Source organism: Ammospiza nelsoni, chromosome 1 (assembly GCF_027579445.1).
Source record: "Ammospiza nelsoni isolate bAmmNel1 chromosome 1, bAmmNel1.pri, whole genome shotgun sequence".
Classification (NCBI taxonomy): domain Eukaryota; kingdom Metazoa; phylum Chordata; class Aves; order Passeriformes; family Passerellidae; genus Ammospiza; species Ammospiza nelsoni.
In genome coordinates, this window is record NC_080633.1 from 111,275,376 (window position 1) to 111,301,895 (window position 26,520).

General features: G+C 37.2%; 1 protein-coding gene across 1 annotated transcript in view; it reads right to left on the reverse strand.

Annotated features, from left to right (window-relative positions):
- The window catches only part of NOL4 (nucleolar protein 4), a 186,617-nt gene that overhangs the window by 54,992 nt on the left and 105,105 nt on the right, over positions 1-26,520 (reverse strand). Inside the window, exon 6 of the mRNA XM_059474206.1 lies at positions 24,499-24,782. Coding sequence (XP_059330189.1) covers positions 24,499-24,782 — 284 coding nt within the window. The remainder of the gene's footprint in view (positions 1-24,498; positions 24,783-26,520) is intronic.

Sequence of the window (26,520 nt, forward strand, 5' to 3'; positions counted from 1 at the left end):
TCTCACCATTTACTTCAAGATCCAATTAACCTCCTTTTTATAAAATCTTCACATATTTGTTGATCTTACCCATATCTTTGCAACTGACTATGACCAGTTTGCTCCTCTCGTTACACAATAATTGGCCTTTCCAGCTCCTTTATAAAATTTCACCCTTGATAGTGGGAAGGCATCCTTTTGTGCAATTCTGCTATTTGGAGCATGAGGACAACAGCATTTTTATGGGAAGAATGGAGAGCTGAAAGCTAGAGTTTCATAGGTTTGACTCTAAAAAAGTGTTATCTTACATGCGAAATGTTAAGTTGTAAAGGACTTTTTTACACAGAACTTGTATTACACTGAAATATTAAAAGATCTTTCTTTGCTCTGTGTTATCAATGTGACTTCCAGAAACAAACTGCTCAGTTATTTACAATAGAAACTAAGAAATAAAAAGGTTTTGCTCCCAAATTATCCTTGGCATGATCTTCTCTCCAGAGTAATTTTTTTACAGTAGTCCCTGAGAGAACACCGACTGTTTCTAAGACTACCTGCTCATCCTTTCTCAGTAATTTTCCAATCTATGCTATATTATGTTTGCTTATAATATTCCTCTCAACAGAAGCACATTTATTAGCCATAAGGAAACTATAAATTACCCAGACACTTTCATTCCAGTGGGTTTATCTGGATAAATAGAAGTTTGGATAATTGAAAGATAAGAAATAATTGAAAGACCATCTGAGACACATATCTTCCCATGCTATTTTCTCCTTTTAGCGAAAATACAGTCTCTCCTAGGCCTCTCCCCACTGGTATTGACCAACATCAAAATACATCACTTTACCCTAATAAAAATAACCTCAAAAATTAAATAGAGAGTAAAAACAGAGAGGCAACTGAGAATTCTCACTCAAGTAGAAGAATAAAGTGTATTTCACAGGCTATAGTTTAAAGAGCTTCTTTCTAATTTTTCCACAACCAATCTCTTATTACCTGATTGGGCATCTCCAGGAAAGCTCCTGCTCCTTCCCCAGCCATTGTACAGGAGGAGAATTCTTGGGGGAATCAGAATAAGTATCTCCAAATCACCCTAGTACACTAGTATTGAGAGTATCAGAGCAGAGCTGATTCAACAGAGCAGGAGACTTGGCTGCTTCTTAGCTACTAAATAGCTTTTATTTTACAAAGTTGTTTTATTAATAAACTTTAAGAACTCCTGTAAATGATGTAGGAAGACTGGCATTTTCAACCAAATACTAAAAGAACATATTAATACAATCACCAATAAGTAGTCATATTGCAAAATGTGGCTGCTGTGTCTTTGAAAAAAATATAATGTCCTTTGTGGGAGTTGAAAAGTCAAACTGAAATGGTGACAGACTCAAATAATAGATTAAATTATTTTTGGCATCATACACTGCTATTTTGAATCTCTAAAAGAATCTGACAGTTTCTGAGAATTTGAGAAACATAGGTTGCCACATAGGAAAGCTTCATCACAAAATTCTGGATTTCTGCAAACTGTGTGCTAACAGAGTACTTAAACCTTTTCTATAGTGCACCCAAAATCAAACCAGAACATCTGAATTAATTTACACTCTTTAAAGATCTTACATTGCAAAATAAGAATAAGAAAAAGAAAACAACAACCTTACTTTATTATCAAAGTCAGGAACACTTCATTAGTGAGTTTCCAAGGACAATAATAGCCCACTTTGCAGGTAGTGTCATAGCTCAGTGAAGCCAAGAGCCTGAGAGAGCCCCACATAGTTTTTGTGCTTGTGGCAAAATCCATTAACCTAAAACTTCTATTGGAAAATTGTCATTTCCAAGTTTTGGTGAAATTTTGGCCTTTTGCCAAAACTCTTTATAGTTTTTATCCAGATACCACAGTTTTCCCTTTGTCAGGGTTTGGGGGAGTTTATTTTCCTTTTTAAATGAAATAGCAGCAGTTTATATGAGGATTAGTGAACATTTTTCTTAAGGAATATATTTCAGTGACTAAGGTTCACATTACAGGAAGGTAATGGGCGTTTTTGACCAGCAATTCTTTGGTTAATTGTTAGACAACTGGCTGGTAAGAGCTACAAAACATTTTGTAAAAACACTGGATTATTAATTTCTTCTCATTCTATTTAAATTGTGAATGAAACCTCAAATGCAGGCAACACATTCAGGAAGCCACTAAAATAGAGAACATTTTTAAGACCTGAATATCACAATGACATTTATAAGGTAGGTCCCAAGACTCTCGCCCCCCTCTTTGCAGCCTGTCCTAATCTAACTGACAGAGGTTTAAAATATAAACATGTCAACAAGGATGAAACAGGCAAGCTCCAACTCTCCAGAGAGGAAACGGAAGAATCCCTGACAAAACCCAGTCTATCCATTAAAGATCCCACTTACACACCAACAGTGCTCCCTATACTGTTTGAAAATATCTCAAACTGCTGCCAGCTTTCAAAACAGAAGTAGTTACTGAATACTGCAATGTCCTCTAAAGTCTTACTTTGAGGTAAAAAGCTAATGTCAGCAAAAACCAGAAGATACAGGAGTGACAGAATTTCTTGAGCAGTAGCTTAAATGTGCTAATCTTGTTGTTTTATTTCTATGATTTTAATTTCTTATGGGTGTCTGGATGTAGGGAAATAATGTTGCCATAAATACAGAAGAGCAGGTTTTCTTGTAAACACAGCATCACTGGATGCTCTGTTTTAATCTTGAGCAATTGCTGCTGGAAAACATAAGAAGAATCCCTTTTCTCACTTTAACAATGAGGAATAAAGGGAATACAGAGCACATACAATTCACTGGTTTAGTCATAGGCCACTTGTCAGACATCTACAATTAACTAGAAAGCTGTCATAATCTTTTTTTCCCCTTCTGTGCTATTCTTTATATTCATGCCCTTTGGTTCAGTTTCAGCCATTTTTTTTCCGTGCTGCTTTCTCCTAAATCTTTTAATTCTTTATCTTTGAACTCATTATGCCTTTAGTTCCTTTTTGCTTCAGTCTTTTCTTGATTTCTTCTCTTGTCTCTGACGCTAGTCCCTTCATTTCTTCCTCCCTAAATTTCTCTCTGCTTCCTCTTGCCATAAATTTAAGCTGTGACATCAAAACAGTTCAATAACCTGTTTTATTCTTCAGTCCCAAAAAGACATAGACCTGTTGAAGCGAGTCCAGAAGAGGGCACCAAGTTAATCACAGGGATGGAGCACTTCTCATACAAGGAAAGACTGAGAAAATTGGGTTTTTCAACCCAGAAAAGAGAAGGCTTTGGGGTGACCCACTAGTGGCCTTCCTATACCTGAAGGGACCCTACAAGAAAGATTGAGAAAAATGTGCCCTATTTACAAGAACATGTAGTGTCGGGACAAGGGGAAATGGCTTCAAACTGAAAGAAATTAGGATGAGATTAGGTTTAGTGAAAACGTTCTGTGAGGCTGGTGAGGCACTGGAAGATGTTTCCCAGAGAAGTTGTGTATGCCCCATCCCTGGAATTGTTCAAGGCCAGGAATGATGCAGTTCTGACTGGTCAAGTGACAGGTGCTCAGGTCCACAGCAGGGGGGTGGAAAGTAGATGATCTTCAAGGTTCCTTCCAAAGGTCAAGGTTCCTCGATCAAGCCAAATCATTCCATGATTCTACAAAATATAGGGCTATCTCCTCAAGTCCCAAAGCAAGAATATACACTTGGAAACTATGTGTTTATTTATAAATAACACCCCTTGAATCTATGACTACAGGTGAAGTCTTGCTAAGCATACTATGACCACAGAGAATGTAGATTTTGTACCTGCCCCTTTAATTCACTGTCTTTTTCTTCCTCACAGTCCTTGTCATGGCAGTTTTCTACTCCTTTAATGCAACAAAAAGTTCCCAAGGGCCAAATACATTCACAAATGAAAGAGCTTGAATTATATCAGGAATCCAGAAGAAAAGACAGATTTTTGGTTGTTGACACTCACCTTGTTCCCCTGTTTCTATTGTATCCTAGAAAAGCTAGAGATGGAAAGTGCACAAGAGGCTTCCAGGTTGTACAAAGTTTCAAAAGACATTTCTAGAGACTGACAGCAGAGGCAGATGCAGAAATAATAACACAACATCACTGCAGGGTTTGTGTGCTGTAAGAACAGCAGACAAGAGGATCACTTGTTTTCAATAGGTAAAGAGAAAGAAAGCAATGAAGACAAAGGGTACCTCTGTCCCATCCTTGTCAAGACTGGCAAAAGAGTGCTATTTGACATCCCGGAACTCAGCAACTCCCTGTAATGTCTGCCTAAGGCCATGCAGCAGCTGGACTTATTAAACACGTCATTATATGCTGAGCTGTGCACCTGTATTTTCTAATAGAGAAGGACATGCAGCATTTTGTATCCCAGCTCATATGAGAAGGAAGAACACAGTGCACACAACAAAAGTTGGATATAACGAGGAACTAGAAGTGATGATTGGGATGAGAGAGGAAAAATTTAACAATGGACTTTTCTTGGTGTGCTCTTTCTGAACTCATCATAAATTCTTCCCTGAGCTGATTTCCTCTTCCTAGTTTGTTCCTACATAATGACATTTCATAATTTCTTACACCTTTCTCCTTTCCAGTCTGAGCATGGCATAAGTGCAAATAATTGGGAAGGAGATTAATATCAATTGGTGGAAGCAGTGGAGAAGGGAACTCCAACTCATCTGTCTCCATCATTTAGGAGAATTTTAGGCCCTCCCTCCTACAGTTTGTGTTGCTCAGTCACCACAATCCTATGCCAGAATAGGTGAGAGGAGACAGTCCTGTTATTCTTTCTCTTCTGACCAAGAGAGCACATCCTCAGAAGCACAGCTTGAAGGAAAAAAACAACTAAAAACCCCCAGTAACAGCAACATACTGAGAGACAAACTCAGGAAAAAAAGCAAACCAATTGATAAATAACAGAAATGTAACCCTAAAGAATCTGTACAGTACTGAATAGCCATTTACAACTGATCATGGTAATAAGATGACATATTAAAGATTGATTTTTCTAGGGGGAAGCAAGGAACACAACAGGAGCACAACACAATTTTTTTGCATATGCAAGAGAGGAGCATATTGCCTAGTGAGAAGTACAGGGTACAATTTGAGAATGCTTGTTCTTGCTTTTCCTTTCGGCCTTTTACCTCTATCTGCTTATAGCAGCAATCTTTAGCAAGCTTTAAAAAATTCACTGGAGGTAAATCAGCTGGATTGTCCCAGTGAGTAGCCCTGAGAGACAGAGGTTAATGGCCCTAATTACTGCTTAAGGACCAGGTGGGAAGATTTAGAACTTGAGACCAATCAGGAAGGGACAGATGAAGGCAGGGCTCCTGAGCCAAGGGGGAGGCCTGCTCTTAGTCTGCAATAGTCTGAGTAAGAGAGGAGCAGCTGAGATGTCTGCAGCTGAAGCTGATGGAATAGATTACTGATTAGTTCCCTACTTATCTACCACAAATAAATCTTAAAGATATGCATCTCGTAAATCAAGTAAATCTTGTAAGAAAGGCATCTAATTTGACTCTCCCTGTTTAGGGAAGGATAAATAAAACATTTATCATAAGAGTAAGCCAGAGACATTGCTTGAGGTTATCACAGGACAGCAATCATGAGAATGTTGCAGGAGAATTCCTTATAAAGGCAGTTTCTGCCTATTAGCTCTCCAGTTCAATGTATCGTTAAGACTCATGCAAAAAGACCAGGAAGAAACAGAAACAACAAAAGAATCTTTCCATTCTAAATCTAGGCTGACTGTGCTTCTGTTAAAGACATGGTCTGACATTTTGGGGGTGGAGGATGGAGGACAATATTATGAAAAGCATTAAACCTGACTCCCAGAGGAGGCTGCTCAACAATTGCTGCTCAAACTACTTAGGCAGCCAATTGTAGCAAACAACACAGTTGTGTTGAAGAGCAAATGCTCTTCCCCAGAAGAGTCAGACAGGTCATGATAGCCCCCTAAATCCCTACAAATATTATTAAATATATCTATTGGGTGGTAGCTTTCATGGTATCCTCCTGAAGAAACCAAAAACTGTCCTTGTAAGCCATAATTTTACCTGCCCAAGATGGTACAAGACTTTCCAGCGTATACAAACATTAGTGTACATTTGATACAAAAGTGAGCTGTTTTGGTTGGTGTGGCCATAAACGAGCCCTGAGATTTTATATGTTGCCTGTTAAACTCTCAATATTGTGAGAAGAGAATCAGCCAGGTTCCTCCAGGATAGAATGGCACACTGTAAGTGCCCAGAACAACTGCTGCTTAGAAAGGAAATTGCACTTACCAATGATGCCATGCCCTAGTACTCTCTGTGATTTTTTGTAGTGGAATAAACTTTGTTTACTGCAAAATGGTTCTGTCACTTGGTACCTGGAGCTCAGTTAGAGAGGACCATACAGCCATCAAGCAGCACTGAAATTTCCAAGATGATCTAATAGACCTGGTCTGAAAAGGCTCAAACTTATTACAATAAAAATATTTACCTTCTATTAGGAAAGATAACTTGAGTTGTGAATACTGGGACCACTTAGTTACATGCATTCCCATTAGGTAACTAAATCACCACCCTGCCATGGAGAATTCCCCTATCAGAGTATAAAACTAGGTATAAAATCCTATTTGGCAAAACTCCACCTTCGCCAAAGATCACATTCAATCCACCTTCTCGTAGCAGAAGAATTATGTGAGGAAAACCAGCTAGAATTATGCCAGAAAAATTAAATAAATCAGAGCATACAGTGCATTTTCTCATATTGATATCATAACTCCATACCTGACTATGGAGAACTGAACAGCTATAAAAACTGCTTTGTATCATTCTCCAACCCAAATTATTTAATCTTCCACATCCTGCCACTAAATTCAGGCAAAAGGGATTTGATCTTATGATAAGTCAGCTTATCATATGAAGAGAACTAGCTAAAAACTTTAAATCTGGATCTGAGCTGGACTAAAGTACTATAGATTGTTGTGCCTTTCTACTAGTTTTCTTATTTTGTGTGATTACTATTGTATCCTTAGCTTCTACAGATGAAATTTAAAGAACAAAGAGGAAACCAAAATAGAATACATTTTTTTAAATTAAAGGAACTCATCTATAGATCTATTTTTAGAAAGTGAAAGATCTATTTTTAGTTGCACCCTCTCATGGTGCAACTGCCTATGCTAGGTGCTCATGAGTCTCCTCTTTCACAGAGCCCTGCTGAGCTCAAGGCATGCAGTGCTGTGATCTACAGGCTGAGATCCTTCTGGAATATAGAATGTAACTCTCACTTGTTGCATTTTACTAAACTTAAATACAAGAGGCACACAATTTGAGGGACAGGAGAGTTTTCTGTGAACATCTCCCATCACTGTCACTGGAACTGGCATTGGTTCTGCTCTGTTGTGTGGCCACGCCATGGATCAGAAAACCTGAGCAGGTTTTATTAATGCCTGAGCAGGAATCAGTTTTAAAAACAGAAAGGCAAAGGTAACTTAGGTAAAGTTCCTCTTTCCTAGTGTGTACCTGTAGTAGGGCTCTATTGGAACACAAAGATGTGTTCATGTGTGGCATAGGATGCTAACAGCTTTGTTTTCCATTATTAAAAAGCAACACACAAGCAGTGGAAGCATTTAGAAACTGATTTTCCCTGGCAAACATGATCTCTTAGGCTTTGTCAAGAAATGTTGCAAATCCAGTAGTAGTGTTTGTAGATGAGTGTGATGATATGGGTTCAAGCCACTGAATTTTTCTATGTAGCATGTGCTTTCAACAGTGCCATAGGAAACAAACAAAATACAGAGACATGACTTGTGCTGGCAGTCACAGCTTACCTCTACAAGTCCTGTAAAGAAGTAGCTTTAATATCTACTCACTGGTTCCTACACAGAGATATCCATTATATTATATTTAAACCAGTTTATCTTCAAAAAAGTAGAGCTGAAGAAACCTGACATCCTAAAGATGTATGTCCTAAATCCCCAAATCTCACCAGTATGCATTCTTCATTTCACTCCACATCTCTCTCACTCTCAGAGGGCAGGACTTTGTGGGTTGTTGAGGGCTGGGAGATCACTCATTGCCCAAGCAGTATCTGCCTCTCAAAAGTCCAATTCCCTCATGAAAGCAAGTCTTTCTACTTGAGCCAAATGCACATTTTCACAGCTCATAGCAACTCAACATTGTCAAGATTACTACCTTGTGAAATTAGATTCAAAGGTTATTCAGGCACAGAAGAACTGACAGAGCATAAAGCATCCCCTTTGGGAAAAAAAATAAAAACCAACAACAAGACAACAAATAACAACAAACACCTTCTCACATTGATAGAATAAAATGCACCATATGGATAGCATAACAGCACTTTTTTTGTATAAAACTTTGCCGGCAGACAAGATTTTAAAAAGCATTTTTTACCTGGGACATAAGTAAAAGAGGAACAGTCTGACATATATCTCTAAATAACACTTTGCATCTAAATATATGTTTATGGAAAGCTAGATTTTGAAAAGATCTAACAAATGCCTTGCAAATTATGGCTCTAGGTAGAATGAATTTCACGGGGGTGTGGGGGAGGTATCCATACAGAGAACAATCCCATATTTATTAGCCACTTCCACAGCATTATGTGCTCCAATAGTATTAATTTTCTGGATATATGTACAACTGGAATTATTAAGAAGTTCAAAGCATTGAATAAAATACGGGAGATCATTTTTTTATTTATTTAATATAATTTAACCTCACAGCTTGACTGAAAGCAAAAACTATAAATTGATGATTATACAAAACCTGTTAAAAGTATGAAATCACTTTCACCAAAAACTTCTGAAAATGTGATGCTCTTTAAAAGATTTAACTTTCCAAGTAGCTTCTTCTATTAAATAAACCTATGAGACTAATAGATTAACTAATATAAGAACAGAATGTCAGTGCATACACATATTTCTTTTAATGCACCTCCTTCCAAGGTCCTGTTCTAAGACATGGATGACAAATGGACCATCCAGTAGTTTTTAATTGCTAATAAATTCTGCATTACATGCTTAATCAAAGTTCCCCACGAATTTTAGGATGATCCCAGCTGTTATTAAAACTGCAAACCCCCAGGTTTATAGACTGAAATAAAAAAAATTTTCCTCTTTACCACTCAGCCTTTCAAAAGTCAAGGGGAAAGATACACAACCAATCATAGGACCCAAATTTAAGCTTTCTGTCTTATGTTTTTCAGATATCATGTTTCATAGGCTTTAAATAATTGGAGCTACTTGGAAACACTATTTACCCATTAACTTTGCACATGAAAAATGGTTGGTCCTTCACTTGATCCAATCACTGAAAACTGCACGGCCCTCAATTAACTAATTCAAGGTAAGGTGTTGTCTGCTCTTTTTTTTTTTTCCTGGTAGGATGAAAGGCTTTAGGGTAGGATTAGTGAGGCCCATTAATTTTGGAAATTAAATGCCATCCTTTTGCTTACCTGTATCTGCCTTTCCACCAAAGTCAAAAGAAAACATCTCTACTTTGTAAGATAGCCAGCTGTGCCCTGAGCACAGCCCATGGAAATTTGCCCTTGCAGAGTAAATACAAGTTCTCCCCTGTGAGAGAGGAATGGGCTCTGAGGTTCACATTTCATTTTGTACCAACGCCACTTAAAAAGCTCTTATGCTTTCTGTCATTAACCCACACCCTAATCAGGACCTTTTATATTTTTTCTGTCATTAATCCACACCCTCATCAGGACCTTGCACTGTTGCACTTTATTTTTTCTAGCCACTTCTCCTGAGATGCCCATCTCTGTGCCCCTTCCCAGGAGCCCCAGTGAAGCTGAGCTCTACCATGAGCAAGTGGGGGCCAAGAATGTCCCAGGCTGCTCCTGGCTTGCTCCCTGCCCTTCCTGCACTGAGCTGTGGCCTCCACACGCCCTCCTGCTTCTCTGCAGGTCACTGGGACCTGCTGCTGCCAGCAGCCCTGCCCTGCCATTTGCTACATCAAGTCTGCATAACGTTTTTTCCTCAGTTTCAGAATTTTTCCTCCCTCTGATACTTTATCAAAGGTAAAGCAGTGACCTGTAATGCATGCTTACAAGATCAGATAGGAAATATCTTCTATTCCTGCCAATCTCACCACTTGTTCTAGTCAATAAAATTGTCTTTCTGAGGGGTTTGGGTGTTTTTTCCCGAAATGAGGAATTACAAGAAAAGGTCACTGAACTAAGGTGGTGGTAACATAAAACTCAGACCATGAACTGAATTTTGAATGGGCAGCTTTTCTGACTCCTCTATTAGCCTTTGTCTTCATATATTGTGGCAGAAGTGTAAGAAGAGGTATTGAAAGTCATGAGATCGTCTGTTGGGATAATCCTGTATAAAGAGAAGATCACCATACAGAGTAGATCCACTTTTCAAGCTTAATTCTCTCAATAAATAATTATGTAGCAAAGCACAGTATAGGTGATTTGGATTAACATGTAAGGGTGATTAAACTGGAGTTCACAACACCACAGGAGACAGAGGGTAATAATATTAAGTCATTTGTGCCAATTGGGAGGAACAGGCAGATGAAGTGAAGGCCTAAAATGGCTGCATGGCAGTGAAAATGTTATGTGCTGGTGACAAAGCCCTTTCAAAGAAGAAGGAAGGAAGAAGGAGGCTATTGCACCTTACCCTGCCTCTGACCTGCAGCAGGAGGATTTGGCAACCAGCCAAGCAAGCTTTATGAAATAGTGCATTGTGAAATAAAGATTGTATGGTAAAAAGCAACATTTAAGGAGGAATTAAAACAATTTGCTTTATACAGGTACACAGATGCACAGACATACTCACATTTCGTACAATAAATTGAAAATCCAGATTTGAAGTCCCATGCTTCAGTGATTTTAACTTTGACTCTTTTTTTCATAATTAAAAAGAAAAAAACCCAACTGCTAAATAGCTACAGAAAATTAGAATATTCTAACACTTCTACAACCTCGTCCTCCTGCAGTTCTCGCACTTTGAGCTACATAGTTCAATAAGTAAATGCACTATACAAGTAAGCTGTATGACTGAATCTAAGTAAAGCATTCAACTTTAGGTCAGTTAAGGTTTAATCACACAAATACTAATAATGTAGTCCATAGGCTCTCTTGGGCATACATAAACATGATTTTATGATGAGGTCTGGAAAGATTTATCAAGACCATCAGTGAAAATGTATTCCTCATGGTTCCAACAAAGCCCAAATTAAAACAAACATTAAAAAACAGTGATTTGAATTTTAGCTCTGCTAATAAAACCAGAGGAAACTTTCCAATGGCTACTCAGTTGAAGTTGACTCTGCCTCTTTACTTAACTGAACAGGAATATCTGAAGATAAGGATTCATACTGTGTTTAATGTTCAGCTATAACACACAAGAAACAAATGGCTTCTCCAGCTTTTCTGGAGAAATTGACTGATTTGTTTTGGGAAAGGAATTATGCCATGCCTGTATTTACCAACCAGTAGACATGTTTGCCTCGCAAGACCAATGTAATGTTAAGCTGATTTATTTTTATTGATGTCTTCAGAATCCCAAGCATGCTATGTAAATCCAAAGAATTTAGATATAGGAACCTCTAGCAATTAAAATATTGATGAAGGTATAAACAACTTATTCATGTTGTATAAAATTATTACGAAGAATTATCTTCTTAGAAACAGAATAACCTAAAGATTTTATTACCTATATAAATTATAGATGTTAAATGACAAATGTAAAAATTAACACAGTAGCATCCTATATATTTCAAGGATAAAAATTTCAACTAGGAAAAACACAGTAAAAAGTGAAGCAAAAGTTTTGAAGATGCTGCCATGACTGCCACTGCCTACACTACATGGAAAGGAAAGTTCTGCTATCTCACAGTTAACTGTAGACTTACAGAGTCTATTCTTTTTTAGTTTACTATTTCACCTAAATAGCCCAACATATAAGTTCTAGGTACTGTAAACATTGCTATAAAGTAAGCATTAAATATGGAAAAATCATGTAAAATCAAAATCTAAACACAGGAATGGAGAAACAGGCTAAAAGCTAACCAGCATACTCCCTGTCAGTTTAATACTAAAAAATCAAAAAGTTAAGATAAAGAATTATCTCCACAGAGCTTAGATATAGCCTTAAAAACTACTTACCTCTTATACTAAATAGAATGATCTTGAATTGGCATAGTAAGTGCAGTAAAAATAAGTATTGTCCTGGAGTTCGTATCTCAAACCAGAAGTATGCAGGGCTAAGTACTTAAGATTATGAAATGCAGATATTTAGGCCAGGTTTCTCAAAAGCTTAGGCCAGGCAACTGGCAGTGTGAGATGCTAAAAACCTTTTTGGCTCTTTAAGCATTCAAGACGCCCCCACCAATTCACAGAACCACAGAACATGACCACTCAGTTCTTGAACAGAAGAGAATAGTTGTCACCAGTTTCCTAAATGACACGATCACGCCTCATATACTTTCAGATTCATTAGTACACATATTTATAAAATGAACACCTACATTACATAGACATTTTTGGGTAATGATTGACTAGTTTCATATGAATGGTTTGTTGCAATCATTGCAAAAATATTTTATCTCAATTCCAACCTAACCTATAAAAAGAAGTTTTATCCGCTGAGTCTTTTGATAAATGTGCTTTCCAGAGACAACAACTTATTAATTGGCAATAACCACTGAGATCTGTGATGAAGTCATGGCTGCTTTATCTCTAATTAGGTAATTCCATCTTTATGCAGCAAATTTTTCAACTCCTCAGTGTTTTGTCACTCATTTAGATCCATTAGGAACTCCAACATCTTTTTCCAGTATTACATGAACCTGCATATTATGTGTTTTGTTAAGGCAGGGTGAACACTTAGTTGAATGAATAGAGGTGGATTTTACAAAGGTTCTAATGAAGCATAGAGAAGTATCAACCTTGTGAGACTCATCTTTAAGGTGAAACTGACACAAGAAGCATATTCCAAAAGATGTCTGTATGTCATTCCTTCATGTGTCCACCTCCCAGCTGAGCCAAGAGGCTGTAAGGTAGCACACATGCCACAGACTCATCTAACTTCTTTTCCACTAAATACAGCTATTCCTGCTAAGCAACACACTGAGGGAAACAGGAATTTTCAAAACCTTTATTTTAGTCATTTAATACAGCTTTTGAAACAGGTCCAGTCCCACGGGGCTCCATCTGCAAAAGATTTTTTAAGAGCATATGACTAACTGTACAAAGTGAGACAAGGATAAATTCATTCAGAGGGGGTCCAAAAAAACATATATCTCTGATTAAGTAACAGGGCCCAAAGAATATCCATGTGTCCTTTTGAGAGCCAATGCACAGCTCACAGTGTGAGATTGTGGACTGAGGACAGACTGTATTGGGGCCATTCATGGTAACCCCTGAGGAAATCAACTCACCTTTCCTTGCTTTTCTTTTATTAATCCTGAGAGGGTGCAGCCCAGGAGCTCAACAGTAGAAAGTAGAGGGAAGAAATTCTGAATAGTTCTGAAAGGGATCTTCCTGGTGGAGTCAGACAATTCCCAAATGCGATGGGAAACACAAGAGGAGGAAACACATTACTGCGTGACCTCTACTAAAATATAAAATGGAGTCAGAAGCAATATACAAGATTTCATCCCAATATTAATTAAAACACACATGAAAAACAATCGCACTCTTGTCTGCTAGAACACCTGTACACAAAGTTTATGTTTGTATTGCAGGTGCCTTAAGAACATGAACTCTTTGCATGCTCCTGGTTCATCTGTATGATTCCATACTTTGGTTCATGGCCACTGGATATGACTGTTCTCATCAGACAAAGGGAAAAAATATATGAATATATATATATGTGTATATATATTGTGTGTGCGTGCATGTATATGAAGAGAACAGCATGTAGCATTTCCCATCAGATCTGGGAGTAGCTCATGGCTTATTCATGATGAGAAGAGTTGGAGAGCACAGACTGAATAGGTGTGAAGGGACACTGAGAATGACACTCTGACCGAAGCAGCTGATGAGAGGAAGCATCTCTATGAGAAATATTCAGTTGTACCACACCAAGATCCAGGCAACAGCTGCAGTGTTTCACAGAAACACTGTGAGCTCCAAGAAGCAGTAGCTTAGGGAAAACTCTAGAGATGCATATGGAATTCATCCAGTATCAAAATGTTTCATGAGACAGAGTAAAGATCCATTCTGAATTATGTGAAGTGTCTAAGAAATGTGAAAAGTCTGTGAGGCCAAAGCTGAAGGAAAAACTCGCATGCCAAGACAGCAAGGAGACAGAGAAAGAAAAACAGAAAAGACCACAAGGTCGATTTGCCCCCGACTTAGACATTCCTTTGATAAAGAAGAACTGGTGCTAAATGTCACGCAGAATGAATATGTATGAACCTATTGTGAAACTGTATGCATATGCATTTGGAAGGGGGATAAAAGAAGACCCGAGGTCTTCAGAGGTACGCATGCCTTGTTGGGAGACTTGTGTCCGGCGCGCGTCGTAATAAAAGCATACCGGGCTTTACAACTTCTACAAAGTTGTGAAGTTTCTTCTTTTCTCCGCAAAACAGCATGCCACACTTACATGGGTGAAATGGAAACTCACATCAGTTACAGATTCCTACCTTTGGCTGTATATTTTTATACCCTTTCATCAGTTCCCAGTGAAACACAAATGTTGACTGTTTACACAGCTCTCACAGACCAGTTTCCAGGATCTGATTGTGCAAGAATACCATTCTGTAATATTTGTAACCATCAATGTCTTATTCCTTACCACGCATTTTGCAAAATTTTTTGATTGCTGTCTTTTGACTGTGTTTAATAAACATACAAACATTTCACAGCTTTCAATGCCTACCTACACCCCTATCCCCTCCCTGCCTCAATAACTAATGTAGATGCTGTTTTTTAATTGCTTCTTTCAAGCATTCAAAATCAGTCAGTGTTAGAGATGAAATTCAAAGCAGGATGTTTTGATGAAACATATGGCAGACAAAACCTCAAGCAGACTGATAGGGATTATTGGCAGTTGTTCTTTTTCACTCCCCATTCTGCAGGGAATAAGATGCTGCTAGAGACCATCTGGGAAATCCATCTAGCAAATCCCTTGTTGTTGTAGGGATCTAGGACATCAACCATGATTCCAGTTCCTCACTGTTTTCAGTGGCACATTACAGCTGCAGCACTGTTCTTTTCTATGGGGCTGAAAGTTATTAACCAGAACTCAGTGGACAATGTGAATTGAATTCTTGCACATCCTCTTGGAGCAAATGTCTATTATCTAGGTTCCCCTTTACTGAGGCCTAGATGCAGTAATTAAAGTTAATTCCTCACAGCCCTATATTCTGGTAAAGTAATACAGTTATCTTTTTCTATTATTTTTTTCATAAAAACCAAAATTTAAGATAGATGTTCCATGAGTCTTCAGAAGCAGATGCAGGAGAATGACCAGAAAAGTTGAAGCAAAAAGAGCAAGCAACAAAAGGAAAGATGAAAGAGAATAAATTAGTTAAATAGTTTTAAAGTTGAATTCTACTTTTCTTTCCTCTACTAAAAATTGACCTATTCAGTTCTCTCACATCACCCAACAAATCCAGCTGCCTGAATAAGTCTCCAAAAAAAGTATTCAGTGTTCTAATGTAATTAATTATTCCCAGCAATTGCTATGGAGAGCACACAAAAGCACAGCTTGAAAGTGTATCAAGCATTCAGCAAGACATTTGGCTACTGGCATTCATTCAACAAGACAAAAATATTAGCAAATAAGATATCTGTAAGACAACTAATAAAAATTATATTTATTTTAAAATCTCATCAATATATTGTTATAAATGTCATTAAAGATGAACAATCTTTGGCTTCTTTTCTCTCTTTTCTCAGGACTTGTCTTGGCATGTAGAAAAGAATTCAATACCAGAAAGAAAAAATTAGGACTAACATTCATGATTATCAACTTCTTGAATAACAATATAGTTTTGAAGTAGTTGAATGTGTAGAAAGTAGCCAAATAGGAAGCCATTCGTCAAAGATTAGTTTTGAGGATCAGCTCTTCAACCTCAGCATCTGAAAAATTAAAAAATGACAGTTCATTAAGAGTAAATAATATTAAGACTAAACACAATCACAATAGGTAGCAATTATTGCTGCCCCATTATATCTTGCTCAATTTACCATCAAATAGTGTTTAATCTTCCAAGAGCATGATTTGCTCTCAGTCTTTTTCTAGGTGGCAGGGAAGCTGCATATGTGATAACAGAAGAAGAAAAAGGAGCAGCAAATTGTTTAATGTGGTAAGACTTCAACACAAATTCAATTTCCTTCCTAATGGGGAAAAAACCCCAACAAACTACAACAAAAAAACCCCCACAAAAATAAGAGTTAGGGATTGTAACAAGGTTCAGCCTTGAAGGTGTCTATCAGGAACAAATCTCAGCTGAAGTGAACAAGAATTTGCCTGAAAGGTACAGACATGTGTTCCCAGACTGATAAGTTATAAAACGTTCTTGGGTGTAAACAGGGAGGGAAGTAATTTCAGACCTTACCTCTTTGATTGCAGAGGCACTTGATAGCTTTCTGGCTTGTCTGAACAGATGCCCAGCCTCTAAAAGCAAGTTGGAGAAAGTCCTGCATCTCCTTCCTCTACAAGTGCTTCTTGTTCGATATGAGTGACGAGAGACTCCAAAGGTAAAAGTGGATGAGGATAGACAGCTGGATCTGAGAGCAACACACATTCAATCTGGAATCAAGAGCACCACTTTCTGCTACGTGACCCATGTGCTCTTCCTCCTTTAAAAAGAAACCTCTGAGAAAATTTCTAAAAGGTCACATCAAAACTTGTTCTCTTCCATGCCAGCTTTACATTAGCTGGGATTTCATACACATACAGAGCCAGATTGTGTTCTCCATTACAGGTATGTAAATCTGGAGTGGCATCACCCGTTTCCATTTAATTGACCTGGAGTTACATCATTGTAATGAATGCCCTGCAGGAAATCAATGTCACTTTCAAGAGCTTTGAGTGAACACGAAAACCTGCTGCTAAATGTACTTCCAATGGGAAGAATTAGACACAGAACTGATGGTATCACAGACAAAGGACTTTGATGAATGTGACTGTTAGAGAATGCTACAGAATTCATATTTTCTGACAAAGACAACACATTTATTTTTTTTTCATGCAGCTGCAGTGGCATGAAAAACATGCTTTTCAAAACAATTACTTATTTAGCCATTTATTATGGGTATCCCCCAAAATCAGAAGATGCAATTCTGGAAAAAACAGTGCTCTATAAAACCATAGTTGTTACACTTGAACAGTGATTATTAAACCACTAAACTAACATCAAAAGTTTTTTGGTACTAAAGGTTCTCAGTGCCCTCTAACATCTTCCTACAAAAGAGCAGCAAAAAAAGAACTTTTTTTTTCTTCATAAAACAAAGATGCTTTATCCAAAAAACAAATAAATTGACTTTTAGAGTCAGAAAACTGTGTTTTTCTCAGTTTGCTTGTTTTCTACAAGTAGGGAAGAGTAAAATCAAGGTGTCAGATAAAATGGTAGAGTAAAACATAAAGGACTCAGACTTTATGAGAGCAACTTCTAAAACCCCTATGCATGAAGCAGAAATTCATTGGGAAAGAGAAAAAAACAGGTTAATTTGTAGGTGAGTGGACAGAAAAAAAATTTAGGAAGTCACAAAACTGCTTGCATACACTTTTTGTTCTCCTTTCATTGAAGTTCTCCATGCACAGGAGAAGAGAACAGGCTTATCTTCTACTGTAGTATATCTATCTCCCAAGAAGAGAAAAGCACTGACATGCCAGTGACCTTTGCACAAACTTGAGCATAGCAGAGAAAAAAGATATATACTTCAACAGAACACCTGAGCCTGCCTTCACACACCAAAGTTGTGGGATGCAAGAATAAAGATATAGCCTCGTATCACCTACACATGATGGTGGCAGGGGTGGATTCTGCCTCCAGTTCCCTTCTTTTATCATCTTTACTTTTAAATCTCAGTACAAACTATTTCCACAGATTCAGTGTAAAGCAGCAATAATGGAACCAATGATTGGGTAGCAATTAAGGCAAAGCTGGAATATGTCACCATCCTGTCCTCAGTGCTATGATTGGAATGGTGAAAGCAGACTAGACCCTAGTGGAGCTGCAGACTCATTTTGTGATGGTATCTCATTCCTCCAGAATGTTCATAATGCTGGCTTTGCCTTCTGCCTCACACCTGCTGTTGTTTGCTCAAAATCTAGTATGCCACTACTTGTAGTAACATGTTCTAAACCTTTCACAAGACTTTGCTCCACTCTTCATAAGTTATTATGACAGTAGCAAACAGTATTTCATGCTAAGTCTCTTTCTAGTCCTAACAATTAAGCCATAAAATAAAGCTGTCAAACCCCTGGACTGCAGACTCTTAAGATACTTCCATAAACAAAACAGCAGTCAGTAAAACATGGCATTGCTTGAACACTTTCTGTCTGACCATGGAAATGAAATAAAACATGAAATAAAAGTTAGAACAAACAAAACCAAAAAAGTCTAATTTCTTCTTATGCCATACCAAGAGATCCAACTTCAAGCAAGGGAGACAATGACAAGTTCTGAGGAGAGACGAGATGGAATCAAAAGATCCTTTCTGACAGGCTAAACTCTCAATCCAGATTATCTTAACTTGGGTATTTAGCAAAATAAACTAGATGGGCAAAAGGGTATTTTCTTTTTGTACTAAAAACCAACATACAGATTTTAGTGGTATCCTCAAAAGAGGAGGAGACACTTCTATCCTGCCCTTTCCACCTTCCCTCCTGCTTAGAGCTGAGGTAACCATCTCATATAAGAACCACAGCACAATGCTCCCATTCAGCTGAAACTTGTCTATTCCACTTAAATATAAATAATGATGATGATGAAAGAAAAAAAATTGAATTACTAAGTAAAAAAAAAGAAAGGAAAAAAAACCCAAAACAACACCTCCAACACCGTTCTTAATAACATGCAAATTCCCAAAGTCTTCATTTTAACTCCTGCTTCAAGTAGCTGCAAACCTGTTTAACATTTTATTAACAATTTTTTAAAATAAATTACTTCATAAGTTTCTCGATAGGCCTCTATCAGCCTCAATTAAAAGTGCACTGCAATTCCTAAGGATTCCACTTGCTTTAGAAAAAGCCATATGGTTTCTTATTTTCTAACCATGGCCATTTCCCCAAGGAAACCTGCAGACAGAAGCACAGGGAACTAGGCAGGCAGTGACTCCATTGTCTCAGAAACACAATGTCAGATATGATGACGTTCGCTGGATTTAAGGAATGACCTTCCACCTTTTGCTAAGATGCAATCATATCTTTTAGAAGAAAAGAGAGTGAGGAAGAAATTCATCGAGATCTGCCTTGCTCCTCATAGGTGGTGTCTATCCGTGACTAAATTCATGTGCACTTTTGGAAACCAGAAGGATTCACCACAGATGACCACAGGCTTATCAGTATAATTGCATACACAGCTCAGGCTGCTTGGACAGTCATGCCTGGTTTCCCTTGGTAATGATGAGCTCCATCAAAACAGATGTTACAAGATTCTACAGCTGGACTAATCACTGAAGATGACTAAATTTTATAGTGCAGGAGCTTCAGACTTCACCCAGGACCTCATACATGCTCTGGCTTTCAGATGCCATACAAGGTTACAGCCTTTAAATACCTTCCTGGAGAGGGGCCTGAGTTAAAAGCAGACTGTGCCAAGTTAACCTGCCAGAGTGTAGATACATCCATTGCAACAATAATGTGTGTTTGAAGTTGCAATTGCTGGAAGCAAACAGCCCCCAGCAATGGCCCATGACAATAACACTGCTCTTTACATCAAGAAAAAAGGTTGAGAAACACTTCAAAAGCCCAGCATTAAAGGAGAGACAGAAAGATTTTAGTTTTAGAGATTACATGAAAACTGTGCTTCATGGTGAACAACTGTAGCTATATTGACATGCACATTAGAATGCAGTATTATAATTAAAGGTCAGGGTATGCAGCAATCATTATTTACTGTTCTATCCTTTAAAACTATGTTTTACTTTCCAGACTTAAAGGAAATATTTCTTATCTTGTGCAATTCTTCAAGAAGCCAATTATACACTTGAGCTAAACATAATGCATATTAACTTAGGCTACCATACATCCAGAGGGACTTGAGGTGTCCAACTTTCTACCAGAAATTTCATCTGGTAGAAAGAAAAAAAGCCAACTTTTTGCAATTAGTAGGTATCTGGTCAAAATGAGCACATATGTTGTCCTTGTTAACTCATTTTAATGCCTCTTCTAGGCATTTATGATCAGTAGCATATATTTCTATTTGGAAAATCCCACAATGAAGTTTTTGCATATTAGGAGTGCCCTTTGCAATGCAGACATAACAAACCATTTATTAATCCAGGTAAAATAATGGCACAATGTAAGTATGACTGGTGAGCTCAAAAGCCTGTTTTCTCATACTATATTAAAATAACATTGTTATCCAAATGCAAAAGAGACAAAATCATTTGAAACAAGGAGGCTTGCTGTATTTAGTGAAATAAATAATGAAAAAGAGATAAAGCTATATAATAACTTTTCAAACTAAAATATATGGTGCAGGAAGTAGCAATAACAAAAGAATCTAATAAAAAACCTCAGTGCTACAGAGACTTCACCGCAGTCATACAAAAACCCAGCAAGCTCACACATAAGTAATGATCTAAAATAATTTATATGTGCATGTAACTATTTGAATTCATACAACCACATTTGCAGAGCATTTGCTGATGAATACTTTCAACATGATTTCTAGTACAAAGACCCAGACCAGGTAAGTTAAACTTAGGTATGTGTTTTTTCAGCTATGCAAAATTTCACTAACTTCAATTTAGCCCTAAATGGTTGTAGAAATTTCTGCTGCTGTGAACAACTAGGTCTTACTGGAGGGTCTGTTTCCTAATATAAGCTCAATAAAAGTACATATAAATAAAATGTATATACATAATTATGTGTACATATATGCATTAAAAACTATGAAAGCCCATTTTTTCCTTGCACAACCAATTTTCAGTAAATAGTAAAATATTTTGGATCAGATTTTAAGGTTGTTACAATTTGCCAACTCCCTCCACGGCGCCCATGATCTTTTTGTAAAAAGAAGAGATTACCACACATACTTACTGGCTGAACTGAGGGTTAAAAGTAACAGTGTCCACTGAAATGTCATACTTGTTTAAAGAGTGCTACTAACACCAGTTTTAAAAGCCATATTCTGAAGTAACTGAACCAAGCATTCTTTAAATAATATACTGTAGCTGTTCATAGGGTTATCTAATCTCCAGTTATTTATCTAAGTTTTTTCAGGCAAGAAAAACACAAACCTTACTTTCTTAAAAAGCACTAATTATGTCCTCTGTGTCTATAGGCATGATTATAGGAAAATGTTAAGTATCCCTGTTTTGACAACCAAGATTTTTTGAAGAATAATATCACTATCTTCACAACTTTTCCTATAGCAAAATAGGTATGGACAAGATGAATATTCTGAAAATTTAACTTCCACAAAGAAATAACCATTTTCAAGAAATATTTACCTTTTAGCACCCATGTTTTTAAAGCAAATACGATAGAAAAACTACCATTTTTATCTCAACAGCTTCTTCTGATCAAAATTCTGCAGCAGATACAAAATTATCTATCTATCAGAACATGTCAGCCAAGAGATCCTCCTAGCTCCATTCCTTTGCCCCTGAGTTTCCCAGTCTTGACTCCCAAGAGAACACCATCTTGTGCAGGTTAAATGGGTCATTGAGGAAGCATAATGTATTTCTTCCTTCAGTACTAGCCCATTAATTCAAATATATTTAGAAACTAGATATTTTCTTCAGTAACTCATCTTACAAATCTCTAACAAATTTTGTTTATCTGAGGATTGTGTTCTTCCTGAAGTCTTTACTCTATATTTAATAATCTTTACTGCATATCTAATTAATCATATACTTAAATGAACTCTAAGCATCAACATGAGTTTCACTAGGACAAAAAGAGGAGACAAATCTGCATATTATTGGCAATATAGAGTGGGCAGGATGACAGCAAGTGTGAAAGAATGTATTGATGTGGGGGATGATTCTGGCCTCAAAATTTGTAAAGAATGAGATGGCTTTGATTGTCATCTAAATTCATTATAGATTTTTAACACTTTTTGATACATTTTTCTTGCATCGGAGTTGGAATTGATTCAAATTGGAAAGTGAACATTAGGCTATGTTCTTGTCTTAGCTATAAATGAGTGGCACATTAAGACTCCTCCCCATCTTTGCCAAGCTTATTTGTGTATTTGCAAGAGTGATGGCACAAGCAACAACATACCTCAGGCAAAAGAGCCTGTGTGTCTGTCAATATTTGGGTGATGAGCCTATAAAAGGTTCATTAGAACAATCTGCCCTGAAGCAAAAGAAGATACTGTTCATATCAGCCAATTTGAGACCCGCTGTGCAACTCAAAGTACTGAGTAAATCCAGCACTGGGGTTCATACACAGGCAGAGGCTACAGCTAGTCAGAACATTTTCCAGAGAATGGAAGTTTGTGAGAAAAAAAGTATTCCATACAGATAAACAGTTTTTCATAAAGATTTCATGGAGAAGTGTTGGGATACATGATTTGCTTAATGGCCATGAGAAAGACTAACAATCTCCCATTTAGTCTCCCTTTGCTCCACCCACTAAAACTTAGGCACTAAAGTTACAAAATCATTACAAGTTTTCATTTTTACTCCACAGGCAATGAAGATAGGAGATAAAACCTTAGTATGATTAAATGTTGTTCTCTAGATATCACTCATGTATTATCCCTTTCTAAGTATGCTTAAGGATTTTAACACTCCTGTTTCAAAGCCCTGTAAAAAAATGTCCCCATTCAAGGTATATCTATGCTGCCAGGCTACTGAAAGCCAGTGAGTAGCATTAATAGTCTTTGGATCCAGGACTCACATCCTATTACTGCTGCTGTAAAAGTGGTAAGCCAGTTGGTCATCAGATACTAATTAAAAAAAAAAAAAAAAAAAAAAAAAAGGAACGTGTGACCAGTAAGATCAATGACTAAATTCTATGACATATGCCATTTCTTCACCCTCCCTACCGTAGGCCCTCATGAAAAACACCATCCTAGTAAGCTAGCTAACTTAATCTGTGAGATCTGTCTTTATCTACAAAATAACATCCTTGCTTCTCCTTACCCACACAATAGAAACGACAGCGAAAAGCCCTCAGGGGATTACAGCTTCTTAAAGCAAACTTGTCAGTTTTAATTCAGGTTAGGTGCCTGCATAACACAATCATGAAGAAACCAAATCTATTCCTTTCAGATGTTGATAATTCACTGGTAGGAATTCTCTTGGCCATACACACTTAACATTCATATGGATTAATTCTTGTCCAGGTTTTGGTGAGAAAGAATTCATTATCTTCCTAGTAGCTGGTATAGTGCTGTGTTTTGGATTAAGTATGAGAATAATATTGATATCATACTGATGTTTTAGTTGATGCTAAGCAGTGCTTATCCCAAGTTAATGATTTTTCAATTTCCCAGGCTCTGCTGGTGAGCAGGTGCACAAATGGCTGGAAGGGAGCAAGCCAAGGACAGCTGACCCAAACTGGCCAAAGGGATATTCTGCACCACAGAGAGGATTGCCCAGTATATAAACTGGGGGGAGCTGGCCAGAAACTGTCAAATGCTGCTCAGACACTGACTGGGCATTGGTCAGTGGGTTGTGACCAACTGCATTGTGCATCACTTGTGTTTCTTAGATTTTATTCCTCTTTCCCTTTTTGTTGTATTCTTTTCATTACAATTATCAGTAGTAGTAGTAGCAATATACTTTAATTTATTTCAATTGTTAAACTGTTCTTATCTCAACCCATAGGTTTTACCTTTCTTCCATTCTCCTCCTGACTCCACCAAGGCAGAGAGGGGAGTTAGAGAGTGGCTGTGAGGTATTTAGTTGCCAGCTGTGTTTAAACCATGAAAATTCTACAGATACATAATAGAAGTGATGAGATGGCCATCTGCAAATATACATACATATATATCTCCATATTTTTTATATATATCTATATCTAAATATATATCTAATATTATTTACATACTTTTTTTTTTCAATTTGGTCATGTAGACCATTCTTAATAAATTATAAAATTGATAAAAATCATGTCTGATGGAGAACTACACCATTTTTGCCTGTGTGTCAGCACAATATATTGCCTATACATATATATTTACCCATGTACATCTACATACACTTAATGTACGTATGCATCATATATGTGTAACAGAGCATACAAATCTTCGTATGGCATTTAAATAATGATCTGACAAACATCAGACACATCACATTAAGTGCTTAGCTGGGAAAAACCTTTAGTTTGGCCTCACAAATCTTTTTCTTTTCTGAACTACATGCTTCATATCTGGACCATGTGGAAGCATCTTACCTTGCTTCCATTTTCTCTTGCCTCCCGTTCCATCTTGAGATCAGAAATTAAGAGAGTCTTGTATTTGTTCTTTCCATTACTGCTGTGATCATCTAGTCTGTATTCCGAAGTCAGCTGAGCAGAGAGGGGACTGTCACTCAGGTTCAGAGGCTGCTCATCCTGCTCCAGATTTGTTTTGCCATTACTGTTGGTTTCTGCCATCTCCCTGCAGTGTGTTCCCCCTGAAGCATTGGAACTGTGTCCCACGGTCTCATTGCCATTAAAACTCTCTGCAGCTGAATCATCTATTAAAAAAGACATATTTTCAGTCACATGCCACATAATCATCTCTGTCCAGTTCAAAAATAATTTATAGATTCACAATTTTTTTTTCAAAACAGAATGAAAGCTGTTTCTATTACTAGCACCAGTAAATTTCTGTAAAAAGTGCAAACACACTCCTCCATGTTTTCACGTAAAAGCTTGAAGTAAATCCATAAAATGTTACTAAGTAAAGGGAAATTGTCTGGGCTGACACTTTAGCACCACTGTGTACATAAAGGATAATCACAAAGGATTTTTAGGGACAAAATGATAAAGTCTGCCTTGATCAATCTGGCTGTCCATATGGCTATGGATCTATTTAGATTCTTATACCACATTCATTAGTGCACTATCACATATTTGTGAAATCAACAGAGGTGCACATGGTACTGAGAGAAAATCAGAATCTCAGGTTTTAAGTGTGCAGAACAGCACGTGTCATATCCATAAATATCTTTTTGCAGAGATACAGTGTAAATAAATCTGATGTGTTCACTGCTGGCAGCAGAGATTATACTAGAAGAGCTGATTCCTGAAATAAATATCCTGTCTTCATTTTGTTCAGGTGCCCATTCACTTCTTTCACTCATTGTGTGTTATAATATACTTTAAAATAATGATAAATAGTGGACTAAACTATAAGCCTGAACACTCCATCCAGAAACTCTGGATGTGTCATTGTTACCCTTATGATTTTACAGTTGGATTGTATGATTTTAATACGTGTCTTCACTTACAGATTTGTGTATCTTCTCAATACTGGAATTTGTCACCTGTCCTACCAGCCCTTCTTTACTTCTAAACAATCTTTTGGCAACAGCCTATTTAGTAAAACATTTTATTTTTCAAAGAATTAAATGGCAGTAGAATTTGGCACTCACTTTGCCATCTTCTTGTTCTCTAAAGCACCTCTGAGCTGTCAATTTAAACTGTTTTGCTCATGGTGCAAACACCTGCCCAGGACTCTACAGGCATTTGCTTATTGCAGACCATGAAGCTGGAAACAAAATTGAGGGGTCAGTAGTCAGGAATGCATTCAGATTGAAACTGGAGATATGAAATGAGATGGACCTTCATATATTAGCACCTTAATATACCATCTTTTTTAGGCCCTTCTAAACAACTTCTATGGAAAAGGAGGAAACACATTTATACACATAAGGAATTCAAAAAACCCATCTGGACACATGCTTTAACAGTTGTGCTCAGAAATACTCATGCTTTAACTACATGATTAATCAAATTGTTGACTCACCATCATTATTACAGTAAAAAACAACTATTCACTGCTCTCAGATGAGATTTTTAAAAGAGAAGAAAATAGTGGATAAATGGGTAGTGATCTAATTCAATTGAATTAGAAAAACCAGAGACAAGCTATCATACATCATTCTCTTTCTGCACTCCAAAAAAAGTTTTATGCCATAAATATATACAGGACTGGGCATGCAGTATGAACATATTTTTAAAAATTGCTTTGTTTTGTAAACCTGGGGGAAAAAAATCGAATTTTCTAACAATACAAATTAAGAGTCATAATTTTAAAAATTGTATTTGAGGACCATTTTTTGTTGTTCTAAAACAGCTGTATAACCAATGGCTACAGTAAAAAACAGCCAACTGTGCTTTGGTATGTATCACTTTTACATTATCTCTTGGGAATACCAATGTCTATCCAATAAATTACATAACATTCCTAGAATAAGACTTTTAAATGTG